The sequence below is a fragment of the Microcaecilia unicolor genome, unplaced genomic scaffold (genome assembly GCF_901765095.1).
Source record: "Microcaecilia unicolor unplaced genomic scaffold, aMicUni1.1, whole genome shotgun sequence".
NCBI classification, from domain to species: Eukaryota; Metazoa; Chordata; class Amphibia; order Gymnophiona; family Siphonopidae; genus Microcaecilia; species Microcaecilia unicolor.
The window spans coordinates 56,285-75,554 of record NW_021963324.1 but is presented as its reverse complement, the minus strand read 5'-3'; the positions used below and the strand labels follow the sequence as shown (position 1 = coordinate 75,554).

Here is a 19,270-nt window from a genome sequence, read left to right as displayed (position 1 = left end):
AAGTTATGGCTAATGACATTTCTATAAATAAGAAATCTCTGGAGAGGAATACCACACAGTGGTGATTCAAAGTAAAATACTTCTTGTATCACCCTCTACTTCAATGTAAAACAATATTGTGTTTACTGTATTGTGGTCAACTGGTTGAAAGACTTGAATTTGATGCCCACACACATAAAATAGACTTATGATGTGAAATCCCTAGCATATTTAAGCACAGATCATTGTTAACTGTGGTATTTATATTGTCTCATATTCAAGTCTGTGATTATATCATGTCTTAAAAACACTTTTAAAACATTTGAACAGAACAAAGTATTATCCAATCTACAGCACAGGTCTCGAACATATAGCTCAAAATGAAAATATATGCTACCTGCATAAGTTTTGTATCATGGCCTGTATAGACAACAATTCCATGAACCCACTGTGTATTTCTCAGCTGTGCTCCTCGAAGAAGAATTTGATCAGGGCCCAGGGGAACAGTACTGAAATAAAACAATAATACATTAACTAACCATATAAAAAGCTACAAAACCATACACAAAGCATCTTACAGACGAAGTCATTACAAGTCGAGATAAGTCACAATATCATAAAGGGGATGGAAAACCTCTCATATGATGAAAAGCTATAGAGGTTAGGGCTCTTCAGCTTGGAAAAGAGACAGATGAGGGGAGATATGTTTGAGGTCTACAAAATCCTGAGTGGTATAGAAGAAAATCATTTTTACTCTTTCAAAAAGTACAAAGACTAGGGGACACTCAATGAAGTTACATGGAAATGCGTTTAAGTAGAAGGAAATGTTTTTTCACTCCAAGAATAGTTTATTTTTGACATTTATACCCCAGATTATCCCAAACAAACTCAAGTTCAATGTGGCTAACAAAAAAATAAAACAAGCAAAGTAACCACAAAGGAAAAAATAAGATATAGATAAGAACTAAATAGCAGCCCATTGTTAGCTATTTACAAACTACCATACTCTAATAAATGGGTAGGAATCTTTCAAAGAGGAAAGCTTTCAAAGGTTAACATTTGATTGCAATAGGCAGAGTTTTCCACCATTAAGTACCTTGATATCTAAAGCCAGTAGAATGAACCAACTTATAACACACATTCTTGCAATTTGGGAAATTATGAATGGGAATATTTATTGAAGACTGAATGTAATCCGGTGTCATGCCATATAATATTTGAAAGACAAAAACACAGGATTTGAAAATAACTCAGGTTTTGATAGATAACCAATGCAGCTTACATAGTAAAGGAGTGGCTCTATCAAACTGTGATGCTTTGAGGACAAGTCTAGCTGCTGTATTTTGAGCCATCTTGCAATCTCTTTAGGATACCCTCCTCACATCCAACAAATACCACTGCAGTAATCAAACAGAGTTAAAACAAAAGATTGAACTAGCAATCTAAAGACATCAGACAAGAAACATGATTTGATTCTTCGCAACTTCCAAAGGGACTTGAAGGATTTATTTACTATCAGAAAATCCAGTATTCTAAGAGTATGGTCTAGGGGATAGGATACATGTCAATGGTAAAATTATCACACTCATTATGGTTGAAAGGGTTGGTTATTATGAGAAATGTAGTCTTATCTCTAACCTAAACCTGAACATAGAAGCCCAGGATTCCAGCAAATCAAGACCAAGCCTGACCTTAGAAAGAATTTCAGCAAAAACTAGAGTTGAAAGAGAGACAGATTGTGACATCATCCGCATAAATGAAAGTGTGAAACTCCGCTGCCTCAAGTCTTTCACCTAGCAGGGCCATCATGACACTGAACAGTATCGGAGGTAATGGTGAACACTCTGGTACCCCCCAGTCAGGAGACAAGGACAGAAAGAAAGAGAAAACCTGACAGCTTCACCTGATACAATCTAGATTTCAGAAAGCCTCGGAACCATTGGAAGACCATCCCACCTAATCAAAATTGGTCCAACAGGCCTAAAAGTAGCTCACGATTACTGAGGTCAAAGGCGCAGGACATATCAAACTGCATCACCAAAATCTTAAAACCTAGACTAATTCATTTCCTGAAACCAGATGCCAAGGTGATCAGGACTATCTCAGTATTGCAACCAAGCCTAAAACCTGACTAGAATTTATGCGACAGGGGGGGCGGAACCAAGATGGCGGCATAGCAGGACGCGTTGAGAGGCAGCTCTGGGGTCCCGTTTGGCGCTAAAGTTTTTTCCGTGACGATGCCTCATACCAAACGAAAGGGGTCTACGAGGTTAGCTCCCCCACCTACCTCGACGTCCTCCCCATTCCGCACGGGGCTCGAGCGCTTCTTCTCGCCACTTTCCCACGGAAACAGAGACATGGATCCCGTTGCGCAGCCCTCGGGAGAGGCGGAGACCATGCTGGGAGAGGAGGTGTCTCTTTCACCACCAGCAATGCTGAAACCTCCGTGCCCAGCGTCATCGACGAGTCTGGTTGAGAAGCAGCAGCCTACCGGAAGTGTTTTGGCTGCTGCTCCCAGTGAGGGTCAAGAAACGTTGAGGAAGACGATAAGAGCAGAGGCAGGAGCCTCAGGAAAAGAACCGGAGGTAAATCTTGAGATGATTTGGAAGAAGCTGAATGAAATGGATACAACTTTACATCAGACATCAGGTGAAATTAGAGCCTTTAATAGTAAATTTCATGAACTTAATTCTAAAGTGGATTTAATTAAAGAAGAAACTGTTGAAAAAATTCAGTGTTCAAAAGAATGTTGACTCTTTACAGGAATTTAGATTATCTGTGATTAAAGACAATATAGACATTCGGAGAAAGATGGAACAGATTGAGAATTTCAATAAAAGACTAAATTTACGTTTGTTAAATTTCCCTAATCTCCCTGGGATTACTCCCTATGATATGTTCAAAAGATATGTGAACGAAGTTTTACAAATTCCTTTGGAAGCTATTCCGCCAGTAAACAAATTATATTATATTCCTGTTCCTAAGGGAGAGAAAGGGAAAAAAACAAGAGCTTCAAGAAGTCAATCTGGACTTAAATAATATTTCGGCAATACTGGAACAGACATTGGATGAAAATACTGAAAGATCCACTTTAATTGTGTCATTCATTTTTGAACAGGATTTGAATAATATAATGAAACTTTATTTTAAGAACTTGAAAACCTGTTTTGGGGGAATTAAGGTTCAGATTTTCCCTGATGTAGCGAAATCTACCCAACAAAGAAGGAAAGCTTTCCTTGCATTAAAATCAAAAACATCTGATATAGGAGGGAACTTCTTCTTGGCATTTCCATGTAAATGCATTGTTAAATTGGGTCAGATTAAATACATCTTTTATTCACCTGAACACCTTAAATCATTTCTTGATTCAAGGCAGCAGTAACGATATAAATATAACGTGGGAATGTTAAGCCACTATCTTTTTTTTTTTTCCTAATTTTGTTAAATACTTGTTTTAAATCCTCTCTAAATTCCACCGACCCCTCTCTCGCCTTAATGTGGTCTAATGAAGCAAAAAAAATTATGTTATAGGAATTTGATAGAATACGGTTTGTATATCTGTATAATTGTACGATATTTCCTTAAATGTTGTTTAATTTCCTCTTATGAATCATGGCTGTATTTCAATAACAAGTATTTTCTTGTTGTAATGTTTAAATTTAATAAACAAATTTAATAATAGAATTTATGCGACAGGGAGAAAGAGGAAAGGTGATCCATTAGTTGAGTACCAACTATTCCCTCCATTACCTTAGTCAACAGTGGAATAGAAGCGACTAGTCTGCAGTTAGAGGCATCACCTAAGGAAGCTGAAGCGCTCTTAGGGATCAGGGTAAGTATTATAGAGCTTTTCTGCTTAGGAAGAGAACCCTGAACCAACAAACAAAATATGAACTTGAAGATCAATCAAATCTGTCGGTGCAGTTTTCAATAAATAACTCACATTCAAAATGAAATGTGATACAGAATTCTTTATGCAAAAGAATTTGACAGTATCATGAGTGGGTAGTTGGAATGAGGACCACAGTCTATCAGCTGAAATACTAGCAACCAGACTAGGCTGCTTGAAGTATTGTCAATCGCTAGTAAACACTAGGTTGCAATACAGCCCCCCCTAAATTTTAGTTATTTTCTGTTCAAAATGTGGCTAATTGACTAGCGGACAGATTGGCTACAGTCGCTAATGTTAAATATTCAGTTGAACAAGTCTACTTACTTATCAAGCTAAAGAGTTTATAGGTAATCACATGGCTACAACCAATTTGATCTTTATAGTAAATGGTCCTTTATAGCCTTCAACCAAAGCATTATGTTTGAGAACATAATGCTAGATTCATTTCTAGACAATTTTCTTTCTAATTCTCTACACTGTCTCTTTAGAAGGAGAATATCCTGATTGTACCAAGGGGACATCCTATGAGTGAGTTTGGTCACACCTATGACCAGGGGGCCATACTATCCAGGACAGACCTACATAATTCACCCACTTACATAGGAAATACTCACTTTCTGTCACTGGAAGATGCAGACTATGAAGTTCTGAACTCGTTGTCGGAGGATGTGGTAACCGTGATTAGCATATCTGGATTTTAAAAAAAATGTCTGGACAAGTTCCTGGAGAAAAAGTCCATACTCTGCTATTGAGACAGACAAGGGGAAGCCTTGGAGTGGAGGAGTGGCCTAGTGGTTAGGGTGGTGGACTTTAGTCCTGGGGAGCTGAGGAACTGAGTTTGATTCCTGTCACAGGCAGCTCCTTGTGACTCTGGGCAAGTCACTTAACCCTCCATTGCCTGCCGCATTGAGCCTGCCATGAGTGGGAAAGCGCAGGGTATAAATGTAACAAAAAAAAAGCCACTGACTGTCAGACTTGTGAGTTTTTGTACCAAGTAGAGCGCTGCTGAGCCCTGTACTCGGACCAGGTTCTGCTTGGCAGCCGGACAACCCCGGGTTTCACCTGCGCTGACCGCCGTTCCCCTAGGTGCAGGCGGCCTGCAGGACTTACGAGACGGAGGACGGAGCTGGAAGCAGGGTGATGAACGTATCGGCCAGGCAGGCAGCAGGTCAAGAGAGTAATCCAGGCACAGGCAAAGTCAGTAGGTAGGCAGCAGGCAAGAGAGTAATCCTAGCACAGGAAAAGTCAATAGGCAGGCAGCCGGTCAAGAGAGTAATCCAGGCACAGATAAACTCAATAGGCAGGCAGCCGGTCAAGACAGTAATCCAGGCACAGGTAAAGTCAATAGGCAGGCAGCAGGCAAGAGAGTATTCCAGGCACAGGTAAAGTCAATACGCAGGCAGAGAGAGAGAGCAGACTCAGGTGCGTGGAAGCAAAGCAATCAAGGAGCCTGGAAGCCAGGCAGAGAGAGAGCAGAACTAGATGCATGGAAGCAAAGCAATCAAGGAGCCTGCAGCCAGAGAACTACACACACATGGCTCAGGGCTGTGCCAGACAAGTGTGTGTGTCGACGGGACCCCATGCAGCCCGAGGACACTGCTTGTGTTGAGGTAGGGGACATGACACTGCTTGCCCTGGGATTGGTAGCATGGAATCTTGCTACTATTTGGGTTTCTGACAGGCATGTATGACCTGGATTGGCCACTGCTGGAAAACAGGATACTGGACTAGTTGAAACAAGAAATTTAAATAAAAAGGCAAAAATGGCTTTTTTTCACTTATTTATGTAGCACTCCCAGACTGTAACAGTGATGATAAATATTCATGTACAATATGTCCCTCCTCCAATAAGCTTATAATCTAAGAGTGTATATGAGGTAATGAGGAATAAAATGAGTAGTCCAAGGTCAGAAGGAGTAGCAGTAGGATTCAAACCCAAGCTTTCCAGGTCCTCAAAAGAGAAAAGTATGTCAACAAACAAAAACAAAAAGAGTTCTGTATTGAGAACATTATCGTAAACTGATCACACAAAAACCTGACATATTTCATCAACAGGCTGCATCAGGGTTTAGTGTAGAGTATGCATGACTGAAACACATAAAACAATACATAGAGAAAAATTATAACTATAAAGCATGTACATATAAAATACAATCTATAAAATACAGAGAAAGGGCTGCATTTCAATTAAAATTTTAATCACAATTAAATCACATAATTAAAGATAATTTATTCATTTACTTCCAGCTGCTGCTCTTTGTTTCTCTGGGCAAGTCACTTAACTCTCCATTTCCCCAGGTACATAATAAGTACCTGTTTATAATATATAAACCATTTTGATTGTAAACACAGAAAGACAGTATATCAAAATCCATTCTCCTTCCCTGAAAGTCTCTAATCTCCTTCCCTCATGCCCACCTTCAAAACAAACATCTCTTCCTTCCCTCACTCTTCTTTTACCTAGGTCCATTATCTCACTCTCTTTCCTTGGTCCAGTATCTCTCTCTCCCCCCTTTCTTTCTCCCTCTCGAGCAGCAACACAAACTTGGTGTAAGCAGCACCAAGCTAATTCTTGTAGCTATTGGAGCTCACCACCCGAGTCATAGCTTCCACTGGTGGCCACTCCAAATTCTCCTTGCTGGTCTGCAGCTCATTCCCCTCCCCCACCCAGAGTTCAGCATCTGCCATCCCCCTCTCATTCCTCCCTAGCTCCCACCAGTGTTCCTTAAAAGGTAGTCTTCCCAGCAGCAGGATCGCACATATGATGCCTGCAACGTGGTCCGAACATTTCCCTTTAGCCCACCCCATTTCCTCTAACATCACTTCCAGTTTCTGCATGGTCAGAGGGAAAGCTTTGAACCAGGTTGCAGGCAGTGTATATGCAACACAGCCACTGCCAGGGACCATAAGAACATATGAGTAGCCATACTAGGTCAGACCAATGGTCTATATAACCCAGTATCCTAACTTCCAAACAGTGGCCAAGCCAGGTCACAAGTACCTGGCAGAAACTCACTTAGTAGCAACATTCCATGATACCAATCCTGACGCAAGCAATTGATTCCCCATGTCAATCTCAATAGCAGATTATGGACTTTTCCTCCAGGAATTTGTCCAAACCTTTTTTTAAACCCAGATACACTAACCATTGTTACCACATCCTCCGGCAAAGAGTTCTAGAGCTTAACTGTTCATGGACTGAAAAAAATATTTCTTCCTCTTTGTTTTAAAAATATTTCCATGTAACTTCCTTGAGCGTCCCCTATTCTTTGTACTTTTGGAACAAGTAAAAAAAAATCAGATTTACTTCTACTCATTCTACACCACTCAGGACTTTATAGACCTCAACCTTATCTCACCTCATCCGTCTCTTTTCCAAGCTGAAGAGCCCTAATCTCTTTAGCCTTTCCTCGTATGAGAGGAGTTCCATCTCCTTATCATTTTGGTCACTCTTCTTTGAACCTTTTCTAATTCCGTTATATCTTTTTTTGAGATACGATGACAGAACAGAATGCAATGCTCAAGAAGTGGTCGCAAGATGCAGCGATACAGAGGCATTATAGTATTTTCGGTCTTATTCACCATCCCTTTCCTAATAATTCCTAGCATCCTGTTTGCTTTCTTGGCCACCGCCACACATGGAGCAGAAGATTTTAGCATATTACCTACAATGACACCTAGGATCTTTTTCTTGAGTGCTGACTCCCAAGGTGAACCCTAGGACCAGCTAAATATGATCCAGATTATTTTCACCAATGTGCATCACCTTGCATTTGTCCACATTAAATTTCATCTGCCATTTGTATGCCCAGTCTTCCAATTTCCTAAGGTCTTCCTGCAATATTTAACAGTCTGCAAGTGTTTTAACAACCTTGAATAGTTTTGTGTCATCTGCAAATTTAATATGTTAAATAGCACCACTCCCAGTACCAATCCCTGCGGCACTGCAATTTTCACCCTCCTCCACTGAGAGAAATTACCATTTAACCCTACCCTCTGTTTTCTGTCCAATAACCAATTCCTAATCCACAATAGAACCTTGCCTCATATCCCATGACTCTAATTTTCTCAGGTGTCTCTCATGAGGAACTTTATCAAAAGCTTTCTGAAACACTATCAACTGGCTCAACTTTATCCACATGTCTATTCACACCTTCAAAGAAATAAACAAATTGGTGAGGCAAGACTTCCCTTGGCTGAACCTATGCTGATTCTGTCCCATTAAACCATGTTTGTCTATGCATTCTGTAATTTTATTCTTTATAATCGTTTCCATTATTTTGCCCAAAACTGACGTCAGGCTTACTGGTCTGTAATTTCCCGGATCACCCCTAGAACACTTTGAGGTAGACTATCATTGGGTGGGGGGGGGGGGGGGGGGATGCTGGATCGTGCCAAGGACAGTGGTTAGGAGTGGAGGAGAACATAAGAGATGTATGGAGGACACAGGAGAAACTGCGACATGATTAACTTTTAAAAATTGTGATTAATAATTAATTGCAGAGTTAACTGCGATTAACTCACAGCCCTAATATCTAGATAGATATAAATATACAGTGGGGGAAATAAGTATTTGATCCCTTGCTGATTTTGTAAGTTTGCCCACTGACAAAGACATGAGCAGCCCATAATTGAAGGGTAGGTTATTGGTAACAGTGAGAGATAGCACATCACAAATTAAATCCGGAAAATCACATTGTGGAAAGTATATGAATTTATTTGCATTCTGCAGAGGGAAATAAGTATTTGATCCCTCTGGCAAACAAGACCTAATACTTGGTGGCAAAACCCTTGTTGGCAAGCACAGCGGTCAGACGTCTTCTGTAGTTGATGATGAGGTGGAGGAATTTTGGTCCACTCCTCTTTGCAGATCATCTCTAAATCATTAAGAGTTCTGGGCTGTCGCTTGGCAACTCGCAGCTTCAGCTCCCTCCATAAGTTTTCAATGGGATTAAGGTCTGGTGACTGGCTAGGCCACTCCATGACCCTAATGTGCTTCTTCCTGAGCCACTCCTTTGTTGCCTTGGCTGTATGTTTTGGGTCATTGTCGTGCTGGAAGACCCAGCCACGACCCATTTTTAAGGCCCTGGTGGAGGGAAGGAGGTTGTCACTCAGAATTGTACGGTACATGGCCCCATCCATTCTCCCATTGATGCGGTGAAGTAGTCCTGTGCCCTTAGCAGAGAAACACCCCCAAAACATAACATTTCCACCTCCATGCTTGACAGTGGGGACGGTGTTCTTTGGGTCATAGGCAGCATTTCTCTTCCTCCAAACACGGCGAGTTGAGTTCATGCCAAAGAGCTCAATTTTTGTCTCATCTGACCACAGCACCTTCTCCCAATCACTCTCGGCATCATCCAGGTGTTCACTGGCAAACTTCAGACGGGCCGTCACATGTGCCTTCCGGAGCAGGGGGACCTTGCGGGCACTGCAGGATTGCAATCCGTTATGTCGTAATGTGTTACCAATGGTTTTCGTGGTGACAGTGGTCCCAGCTGCCTTGAGATCATTGACAAGTTCCCCCCTTGTAGTTGTAGGCTGATTTCTAACCTTCCTCATGATCAAGGATACCCCACGAGGTGAGATTTTGCGTGGAGCCCCAGATCTTTGTCGATTGACAGTCATTTTGTACTTCTTCCATTTTCTTACTATGGCACCAACAGTTGTCTCCTTCTCGCCCAGCGTCTTACTGATGGTTTTGTAGCCCATTCCAGCCTTGTGCAGGTGTATGATCTTGTCCCTGACATCCTTAGACAGCTCCTTGCTCTTGGCCATTTTGTAGAGGTTAGAGTCTGACTGATTCACTGAGTCTGTGGACAGGTGTCTTTCATACAGGTGACCATTGCCGACAGCTGTCTGTCATGCAGGTAACGAGTTGATTTGGAGCATCTACCTGGTCTGTAGGGGCCAGATCTCTTACTGGTTGGTGGGGGATCAAATACTTATTTCCCTCTGCAGAATGCAAATAAATTCATATACTTTCCACAATGTGATTTTCCGGATTTAATTTGTGATGTGCTATCTCTCACTGTTACCAATAACCTACCCTTCAATTATGGGCTGCTCATGTCTTTGTCAGTGGGCAAACTTACAAAATCAGCAAGGGATCAAATACTTATTTCCCCCACTGTATCTATATATACATACACACAAATATCTATATTAAACTATAAAAACTGTTTTAAAATACATTTGAAAAAAATAATTACAAACTCTTGTGTATAAAATGTAAACCTACAAAGCAAATCCATGCACTGTATGACTCATTTAACCAAAGTGCATACATGCCCACGATTACAACCTTCCCAGTGTCTATTTAACTTCCTATAATAAGACATAGGATCTTTTCACTACATATTTCTTATCTGTCATTGTAAATTTATAAATACCATGCTATAAATAACCAGAACCACTACAGGGCATGAGTAAATTAATGACATGAGCCGCACTGTTGATGAAGTTGGAATTAAGACATCTACAAATGTGGTTGAAGATCTTCACACGTGTCATCTAATGATAAGTTACTATGATGATTGGTGCAATAACTATGTTTCATTCAATTAAATGTTGCCCTGTGAATGATTGAACTATTTAAGAGTACCAAGAGTAATAGCCATGAATAAATTAGATGTTGTTTATAAATGTAAAAGTGTTTTATGATAATATTGTTTGAATAAAGTTGTGACAATGTAAACAAATTTTGGTATAAAAGTGGACTACAGTCTCAAATATCGGTGGCCATTAATGTAAGAACTGTCATTTATAGTGTTTCATATAAATTACATATGCTAGAAAGATTTTTATACACACAAGAGTTTGTAATTATTTTTTCTTATGAAAATATAATAGAGATATATTTTAAGCTTATTTTAAAATATAACATGTTATTTTCACACTGTGTTTGGGGTGGGGGGACCGATAACATGGGCTGTAATTCAGATGGGTTATTTTACTATTACCAAAGGTTATTAGTAACTATTTGGCCCTTTTACTAAAGCTTAGCGTGTGCTAAATGTTATGCATCTTATTTTATACCCATGGGCCACGTGGCACTCAGGGAATCTTTTACTATGGTACTCTAATGTTTATAGGTCATGCTAGAAATCAGCTGGTGCTAAATGCTGAGACACCCATTATATTCTTATGGGTGTCTGCGTTTAGTGCCTGCTGTGAAAATAAGAAAAAGACCCCCTTAGTGCACATTAATGTTTATTAGCGCATGCTAAACTTTAGTAAAAGGGCCCCTAGGTCTCATAACATTACATGGGACCTGTGCTAAAATTGCACAAGTTAGGGTAAAACAACATGTCTTAATGGTAGACAACAATAACTTCCCCCTTAATATAAATATTTGGCTCTATGTTCATTTAAATATGTGACTGCATTCTTAATTTTATTTACATGTTTTATGGCTTTAATTATTCTCTTTGAAATTGTTATATGCATTTCAGTCTGCGTACTCTACACTAACCCCTGATGTAGCCTGTCAGCAAAACATATCATGTTTTATGTAATCACTTTACGATAATAAAAATTTGTAGTTGTAAAATATTTGAATTTGAAAAACAATAATAGAACCAGAATGCTCCATCCCAAAACAAATATGGGTGAATTATGACATTTTGATACAAAAACCTGCTAGTACACGCAGTATAAGGTGCTGGCACCTTATTTTTCCTTCCCCACTCATCCCCCCCCATCTCCTGCCTCTCTCCCACATCTACAGCTGCTTTTCCCAATGAGCAGCAGCAACGAGCAAACCAAGAAGTAGCAGGCGCGGGGCTGCAGTATTAAGACATGCGCTGTTGGCTCTACCATTCCCCTGCCCCAGAACAGGAAGTTGACATCAGAGGGGCAGGGGATCAGCAGAGCCAACAAAGCGTGTCTGAGCACTGCAGCCCCGCACCTTCTACTCCTTGATTTGCCCGCCATTGCTGCTTGCTGGGAGAAGCAGCAGCAGCCACAGAGAAATGCTGGATCGGGAGAAAGGGGGCAAGGGGAGAAATTTATTCATCTATAAAACGTATACCCTGCTTAAATCTAAGCAGTTCACAGCATAACATACATAATAATAAAAACACATACACCACAAATACAGCATATACTAAATAAACCTCTCTAAAAATAGCAACTAATACCTACTGGTCATCAACTGACTCACATGGGAAATGCCTGAGCAAAAAAAAAAAAGGTTTTCAAATGCTTCTTAAATTGTTCTGCATTCGCACAAAGGCGCAAGCAGCCAGGCAAAGCGTTCCATAAAATCGGACCTGCAACTGAAAAAGCTGCAGCCCTCGTAAGAGCATAATGTAGTCACTAACAAATCAGCTGTTAACTTCTTCACTGAATCCGATCTTAAACCCCCTAGCGGATACAAACAATTTTATCACAGAATGTAAATACCATGGAACATTCCCATGGACAGTTAATGAAGCAAACAAAGGGGCATTTTCGAAAGGTCGTCCAAGTCTGAATGAGGACGCCCTCACGAAGTCGGCCAAAATCAGGTAGGTATAATGGAAAAATAATATGGACATCCTTAGACATTCCATTATCGCAGTTGAAAATGCCCAGATCAGGGACATCCAAAGTACAGAAAAAAGGACACCCTTAGACATTCCATTATCGCAGTTGAAAACGCCCAAATCAGGGATGCCCACAAAGTATAGGAAAAATACTGCAAAGGCATCCTTAGTACAGTAACAAGGATGTGTTTCTCACAGAACTGCCAAAGGACGTCCATCGTACTAGGCCGACCTAAGGACGGCGGCCCTGTAACAGGGATGTCCTTTGGCAGTTCTGTGAGAAACATACTTTATACTTCTCAATGTTCCTTATTTTTTCCCATACCTGCATATCCGCAACTACATGCGCAGTACTTCCGGAACATGCAGCTATGATAAATATAAGGAACATACATATTTTATTGTGTATATATGAAGTTTGCACACTTGATAATGATCCATATAAGGAAGGCTCCGCACGTGTCAATACGTACTCATCCAGATAAGGCCCCGCAAGGGTGACGACCGTCCATGTGTGGCGCCATTATGTATGCCAGGACGTGCACGTACTGACCCGTCCATATATGGACCTGTGCATGTAAGGACATCCATCACGCATGGGTGTCCATATAAGGCAATGCACGTTTTCCAACGGTCATTCACTGAGAAACATGGCTATGAGAAGAAAGCCTAACTTTATCATCGCAGAGAATCTGCTCCTGGTGCAGCTATGCCTGAGGCACCGTCACAGGCTATTTATGTACCACCACCATCTGCCCCCCAGGACTGTGTCTATGCGAGCATGGACACATATAAGACAGAGGTTGCAAAGGTAACTGCTTTTTTTCACCCCACTGGTCCTGGGCTATCAGGTCCTCCCTCCTGTAGCACCACATTTAAGAGCTCCCTCAGCAATGTAAGCACTAACTGTAGTCTGCATTCAAGGGTAATCAGTGATATGTGCACATGCACATTCATTTTGAGCTTCTCTTCTAAATATGTAATAGTCTAATGGCAGCAAGAAGAGAATAATCTCCAATCATATTTCCATTGACCTATTAATTTATACTCTTTTTTTCCCTTCACAGCATTAGCTCAAACAATGAACAGATCTCCACTATAGAATGAAGTCCTATATATAATGCACGAGCAGTAAAAATTCCACTTTCAATTTTTACAGCTTTTATCCTAAGATACAAAAAGTTAATTTTAAAAATGGACTTGCCAAAACGGGGTAAAACAAACAGCATCTTTGTGAACAACCTATATGTTTTCAGTTTACATTCCCTATGTCTAAATTCAAAAAACAGGAATGACATAAGTAAATTTATGTACAAAAGTACATAAGTGTTGCCATACTGGGATAGACCGAAGGTCCTTCAACCCAGTATCCTGTTTTTTTGGTCTGTCCCAGTATAGCAACGCTTATGTTCTTATGTTGTTTCCATCAGTACAATCCCCTGTCCTATTGAATCAATTGGTATATTTTTGAATGTGGATTGGAAGGCAGTAAATGTTAAAGGGTTGCTAAGAGCAGGAAGGAAGAAAATAGTTAAAAATGGAGGGATTTGAGAAAGGGGGAAGGAGACCGAATATTTTGGAGGGTGGTCAAGATGAGTGGGAGAGGGAATTAAATACTGGAGAACCACATCAGAGTAAAAGGTGGAAGGTTGCCAGGAAAGAGGGAATGGGGCATAGGGGACAGACTTTTTGGTGTGCTTTAGGATATATAATTCTTCATCAAAACTCTTTTCAAAATAAAGATAGCAAGCAGTATTTAAATATCCAACATTGTTTGATGGAGTATAAAAAATTCCTAAGCGGAAAATGCCTCAGAACCCTTTCCTCCACTTTCATATAACAGAAGAAAATTATGGTAGGATTGCATAGGGTACTCTTATGTCACTGGCATAAAAAATACCCTGGGAAAAATTTGTTACAACTCCAAACAAACTAGCTTTCAACGATCTACTCAAACATATAGCGACAAAATCAAAAAGACATTCAAACTTAACTTAAGAAAAACACCGACTATGGCCAGAGTTTCACCCAAATTTCCTGTGTCAAGGCTAATTGTATCTCTGCTTATTGTAGAGTCTTCTGATTGAAAGCGTCACCATGGAGATGGAACATGTTGGACCCAGTGGACAAGTTTCAGCCCTCCTCTCCTATCCTATATGAAATTGTAGTTCTACCCCCAAAACTTCCTTCAATTTTTAGTCTGTAAGCTGCACAGACATGCTTTTTGATAGGCACAATAGTAAATCCTGGAATAAACTTGAACTTGGCTTCAGGTTTCCAATATAGATACGTACTTCCCATTTTACAATGGACAAAGATATTTGCATTAAAAACAATTGCTTGTTAGCTTTTGGATCTGTCCCCAGGCACACACAAATGCCAGATGGGGTTTTAAATAGAGAATGACACGGGGACAAAGTTTGTCTCTGTCCCCGCGGGTTCTGTCTCCATCCCCACCCCGTCCCCACAGGTTCTGTCTCCGTCCCTGCCCCCTCCCCGCAGGTTCTGTCCTCATCCCCGTGGGCTCTGTCCTCATCTGCAGAAGCCTCAAACACTTATGATTTTATATTTAAATCTTTTTATTATAATATAAGAAGGAACAATATTCTGTGCAACTGTTGTATATAAATTACAAATAGAGAACAATAATAACAATGAGCAGCTATAATAACCCTCCTTCCCACCACCACCCTCTAACCCTTCCAACCCCAACAATAGGTGATTTCTACTACACCAAGGAATCCTAATTCACACTGTTAAAATGTCCAGGGGTGTAAAGTACAACCCGTTCTATATGCCCTAGAGGGGAAAAATATGCCCTATAAAGCACTGTTATGTTTATTAAATCTGTGGCAAACATGCTAGGGAGGCGGAGATAAAAGAGGAGGTGATGTTTATGCTGTCCCATTTACAGGTTACTACAAATTTTCGTTAAAAAGATCTTTACTTACCTATGTCCATCAAGTCTGATGTTCCCAACAAAATCGTATAGATGTCTGTTAGGGCTTTCACATTCAATTTTACCAGACAGTCTCATCAGGCTATCAATGTCCTTCATATCTGATGTTAGTGGTAAACCCTGTCATCACATTGGTTGGAACACAAAAACACTTATCCATGAAAAAGTCTATCAACATAACAGTACAGCACACATTTCATTTATATAAAATATTTATAGAACACTTATCCCAAACACCATGAATGTCTGAATAATCATTTGCTTCAATATATGAGATACCACACTTTAATTTAACATTGCCGAGCCAATATTTTGTAATCACTGCACTAAAGTACTTTAAAAGCACTATAAGATAAAGTGTTACAGTTTTAGAAGGATAAGATTACTGTAGAAAAGCATTATCATGTTATTTGAATGTTCTAATGCGTGCTTATTAGGTGTTCCATTGGTATCGTGCTGTCACTGTATGATATCTATGTTATTTGAATGTTCATCCATTCTGTATATTATGGTATTATGGCTAGTACTGACATTTATCATATTTCTGTTACATGGTTGTTCTGCAGTACTGTTAAATGTGTATATTTTGAATATTGTTACGTGGTAGTCCTTTAATTAGGTTTCAATTTGCTGTTTCCAGGTTCAGCCTCCCGTCTCCCACATACACACACAATCTCTCTCTGTGACACACAACACACAGTCCCCCCCCCCCCACACACACACACAATTACTGACTCACACACACACACTCATGCACCATCTAATATCATCAAACACACCCCCACCACTGCCACTGACAGACACAGACACACACAGAATATAAGTCTCACATACACAGACACTGTCTCATAGACACACACAATGATGAAGCCTTGAACTTCAGAATCAAGTACCGCTCCTCTGTCAATAGAACAGTGATATCCAACAATTCTAAACTCCACTCAAACCCCACCGCAACCCCATACTACTTCACCAACTACATCCCCCCAACCCCCCTCTGTGATTATGACAGACACAAACAATCTGTACAACACACACACATACAGGGGGGAACCTGAAACTCGGATGGAGGGAACCCTGAAACTCGTGGGGGGGGGGGGGGAGCTACCCTGAAACTTGGAGGGAGGAGACCCTGAAACTCGGAGGGAGGGAGGGGATGACCATGGCACTCGAACAGAGGGAGGGAGGGGGACGACGATCCTGGTACTGGGAGGGGGGACCAGATGACCCTGGAACTGGGAGGGAGGGAGAGAGAGGGGGGGCCTGGGACACACTCTCATTCTCACACACACCCTCTCTCACAGACACACTCGCACCCAGTCTCACTCTCTCTCTCTCACACACACACACACACACACACTCCTTCACACAGTGACTATCACACACACACTCTCAAACAAACACACTCCGAGGAAAACCTTGCTAGCGCCCGTTTCATGTGTGTCCGAAACAGGCCTTTTTTACTAGTCAACACATAATACTCTCTCATGATGCTATTTCCATAATACTCTCTCCCAGATGAGTATAGTTATACTTGATATTAAAATATGATATTAAAATTCCTAACTGTATATCCCCCCAAAAAAGTCTTCCATGATAGAAATGAAGTCCAAAAAGTCCAAAAAAACAATTAGAAGTTCCGAGAGAAGAGGACATTTGTCTGGTAAGTGAACATTATTTTGCTTTGTACTTTGGGAACTTAGATTGGGGTTTAAAGGAGGTTAGTGTAGGGAAATTATTGAGTTAATCATTTTAACATATACTAAACAAGTGTAGATTATAAGAAATGAAACGGCTTCTGACCTTGTGTGTTACAAGAAGAACTGAATGTTCTTAGATATGCTTTTTGGCTAGCTTGTAAAAACCTTCTAATGGTCTAAAACTGTAACATGTTCATCCAAGCTTAAAAGATCTGCTTCATGTACAGCTGCACGTAGATGAGAGTCTAAAAAGGTATATAAGAAACGGGAAGGTATGGGGAGGGCAGACAACTTCATGAAGGTATGCTGGATTTGTCTCTCTGTAAGAAATAAAAACTGCTTTAAGCCTGACTTGGTCTCGTGGTGTGAGTATCATTGGTAAAATTCATTACAGTTAGTGATAGGCAAAATAAATTTAAAAAAAAAAAGGCAAACTATCAACTGATCTCCACGCTTTTTTCCCCCTAGTTTTAAAACTTGAACTTTTTACCACAGCATTAACAGATAGCCTCTGCAGTAGGACCTAACAAGCGAGGAGTGCTCTTACAGAGTTTTAATTATATTTCATTACTTTCTAATAAGAAAACACTAAATAAATCACACAATATACCATATAAGCTAAAGACATTTTTATATTAGACATATCCTTAACTAGTAAAAAAGGCCCATTTCTGACACAAACGAAACGGGCGCTAGCAAGGTTTTCTTCGGCTCCCCTGCAGCCAGCCACCCATGTCCAGCGACCCTCCTCTCCCCCTGCAGCCACCCCCATGTCCAGCAACCCTCCTCTACCCCTGCGCCCACTTCAGCCAATCTTGTCCCGCGAACCTCCTCTCTCCCCTGCCACCCATGTCCAGCGAACCTCCTCTCTCCCCTGCCCCCCTGCAGCCACCCATGTCCAGCAACCCCCCTGCCCCCCCCTGCAGTCACCCATGTCCAGCGACCCTCCTCTCTCCCCTGCCCCCCCTCCAGCCACCCATGTCCAGCGATCCTCCTCTCTTCCCTGCCCCCCCTCCAGCCACCCATGTCCAGCAACTCTCCTCTGGACATGGTTCAGCTGTGAGGCATGTTTTTTCCCCTGGGTTCTGAAGTTGACATCACCATGGCTATGGTGATGTCAGCCTGATCTACAGAGCCTAGCAGACCAACTCGGAATGAGCCACGGTCCCAGGCAAGTCAGAACGTTGGAGGTGAGAATTATTATCTACTATAATAAAACTCACCCTCAACGTTCTGAAGACAACGTACTGAAGTCACTCAGTCACTCACTGAAGGGTTCATGGATTCATGGTGGTGAAGCCACAACACTGACCATGTCTCTCTGCCCCGCCCTCGCATGACGGACCAATCAGAAAAAACACACTCAACATTCTGAAACACAAAGGACCATCACAACACCGTTCCCAGGCAACACTAGGCAACGTAAGACGGACCAATCAGAGGAAACTACGTGACAATAAGGGAGGAGCATTCCCCAGCAGAATGGCTCATTATCTGGGCAGCACGGAGAGCACAGAACCACCGCTGGAACGAGAGAAGAATATTCCTGCTGTGGGTATGTGCAAAAATAGACCGGGGGGGGGGGGGGGAATTTTTAAATGCCTAATGCCAGTACTGAAGAGTGCCAGAGGGACTATAGCACAGACTATATTTGGGATCGCTTGACATGGAGTCAGAGGAGCCGGAAAACAACGTGCCCGTCACCATCTGAGACGTGGGCGAACAGGACAAGCTGCGGCCCAGCTGGAAGGATTACCCACGACCCAGCCAGCAGCAAACAGCGACCAAGGAAGGGGGAGGAGTAGGGAAACACTACTCCTTCCCTGCCTAGGAATCGCTGGAGACTGACTGCTAAACTAATGAAACAACCGCATACCGACGCACCACCTCCATCATTCGAAAGGCATCCACTCTTTCTTCAACAGAAATGCAAACTAATAATACAAAACAAACAAAGAATACCCGGTTTCTCATGCGGCTGCAGGTAACTCCCCACCCCCTTCCTCTTCCCCTTTTGCCAAAGTGGCCGTGCCCAACCATCCCCAGCCTCAGGCAAGCCGTCTCCCACCTCGGGGATTCCCCGAGCACCCGGAAAAAGATGGCGCTGCTTCCCGCAGCGCATAAATGTTCCAGCATTCCCCTGTAGCCGGCCTGAAATGGACCGAACATACCGGATCACCCCCCCCCCCCACCCCCCATGGCCCGAGACCGT

At 41.6% G+C, this 19,270-nt stretch overlaps 1 protein-coding gene across 1 annotated transcript in view; it reads right to left on the bottom strand.

Annotated features, from left to right (window-relative positions):
- Window positions 1-131: 131 nt before the first annotated feature.
- LOC115459188 (phospholipid-transporting ATPase IA-like) overlaps window positions 132-19,270 on the bottom strand; it is a 65,923-nt gene continuing 46,784 nt past the window's right edge. The window contains exons 5-6 of the mRNA XM_030189049.1: window positions 15,351-15,478; window positions 132-488 (exon numbers count right to left, since the gene is read on the bottom strand). Coding sequence (XP_030044909.1) covers window positions 293-488; window positions 15,351-15,478 — 324 coding nt within the window. The 3' untranslated portion in view covers window positions 132-292. The remainder of the gene's footprint in view (window positions 489-15,350; window positions 15,479-19,270) is intronic.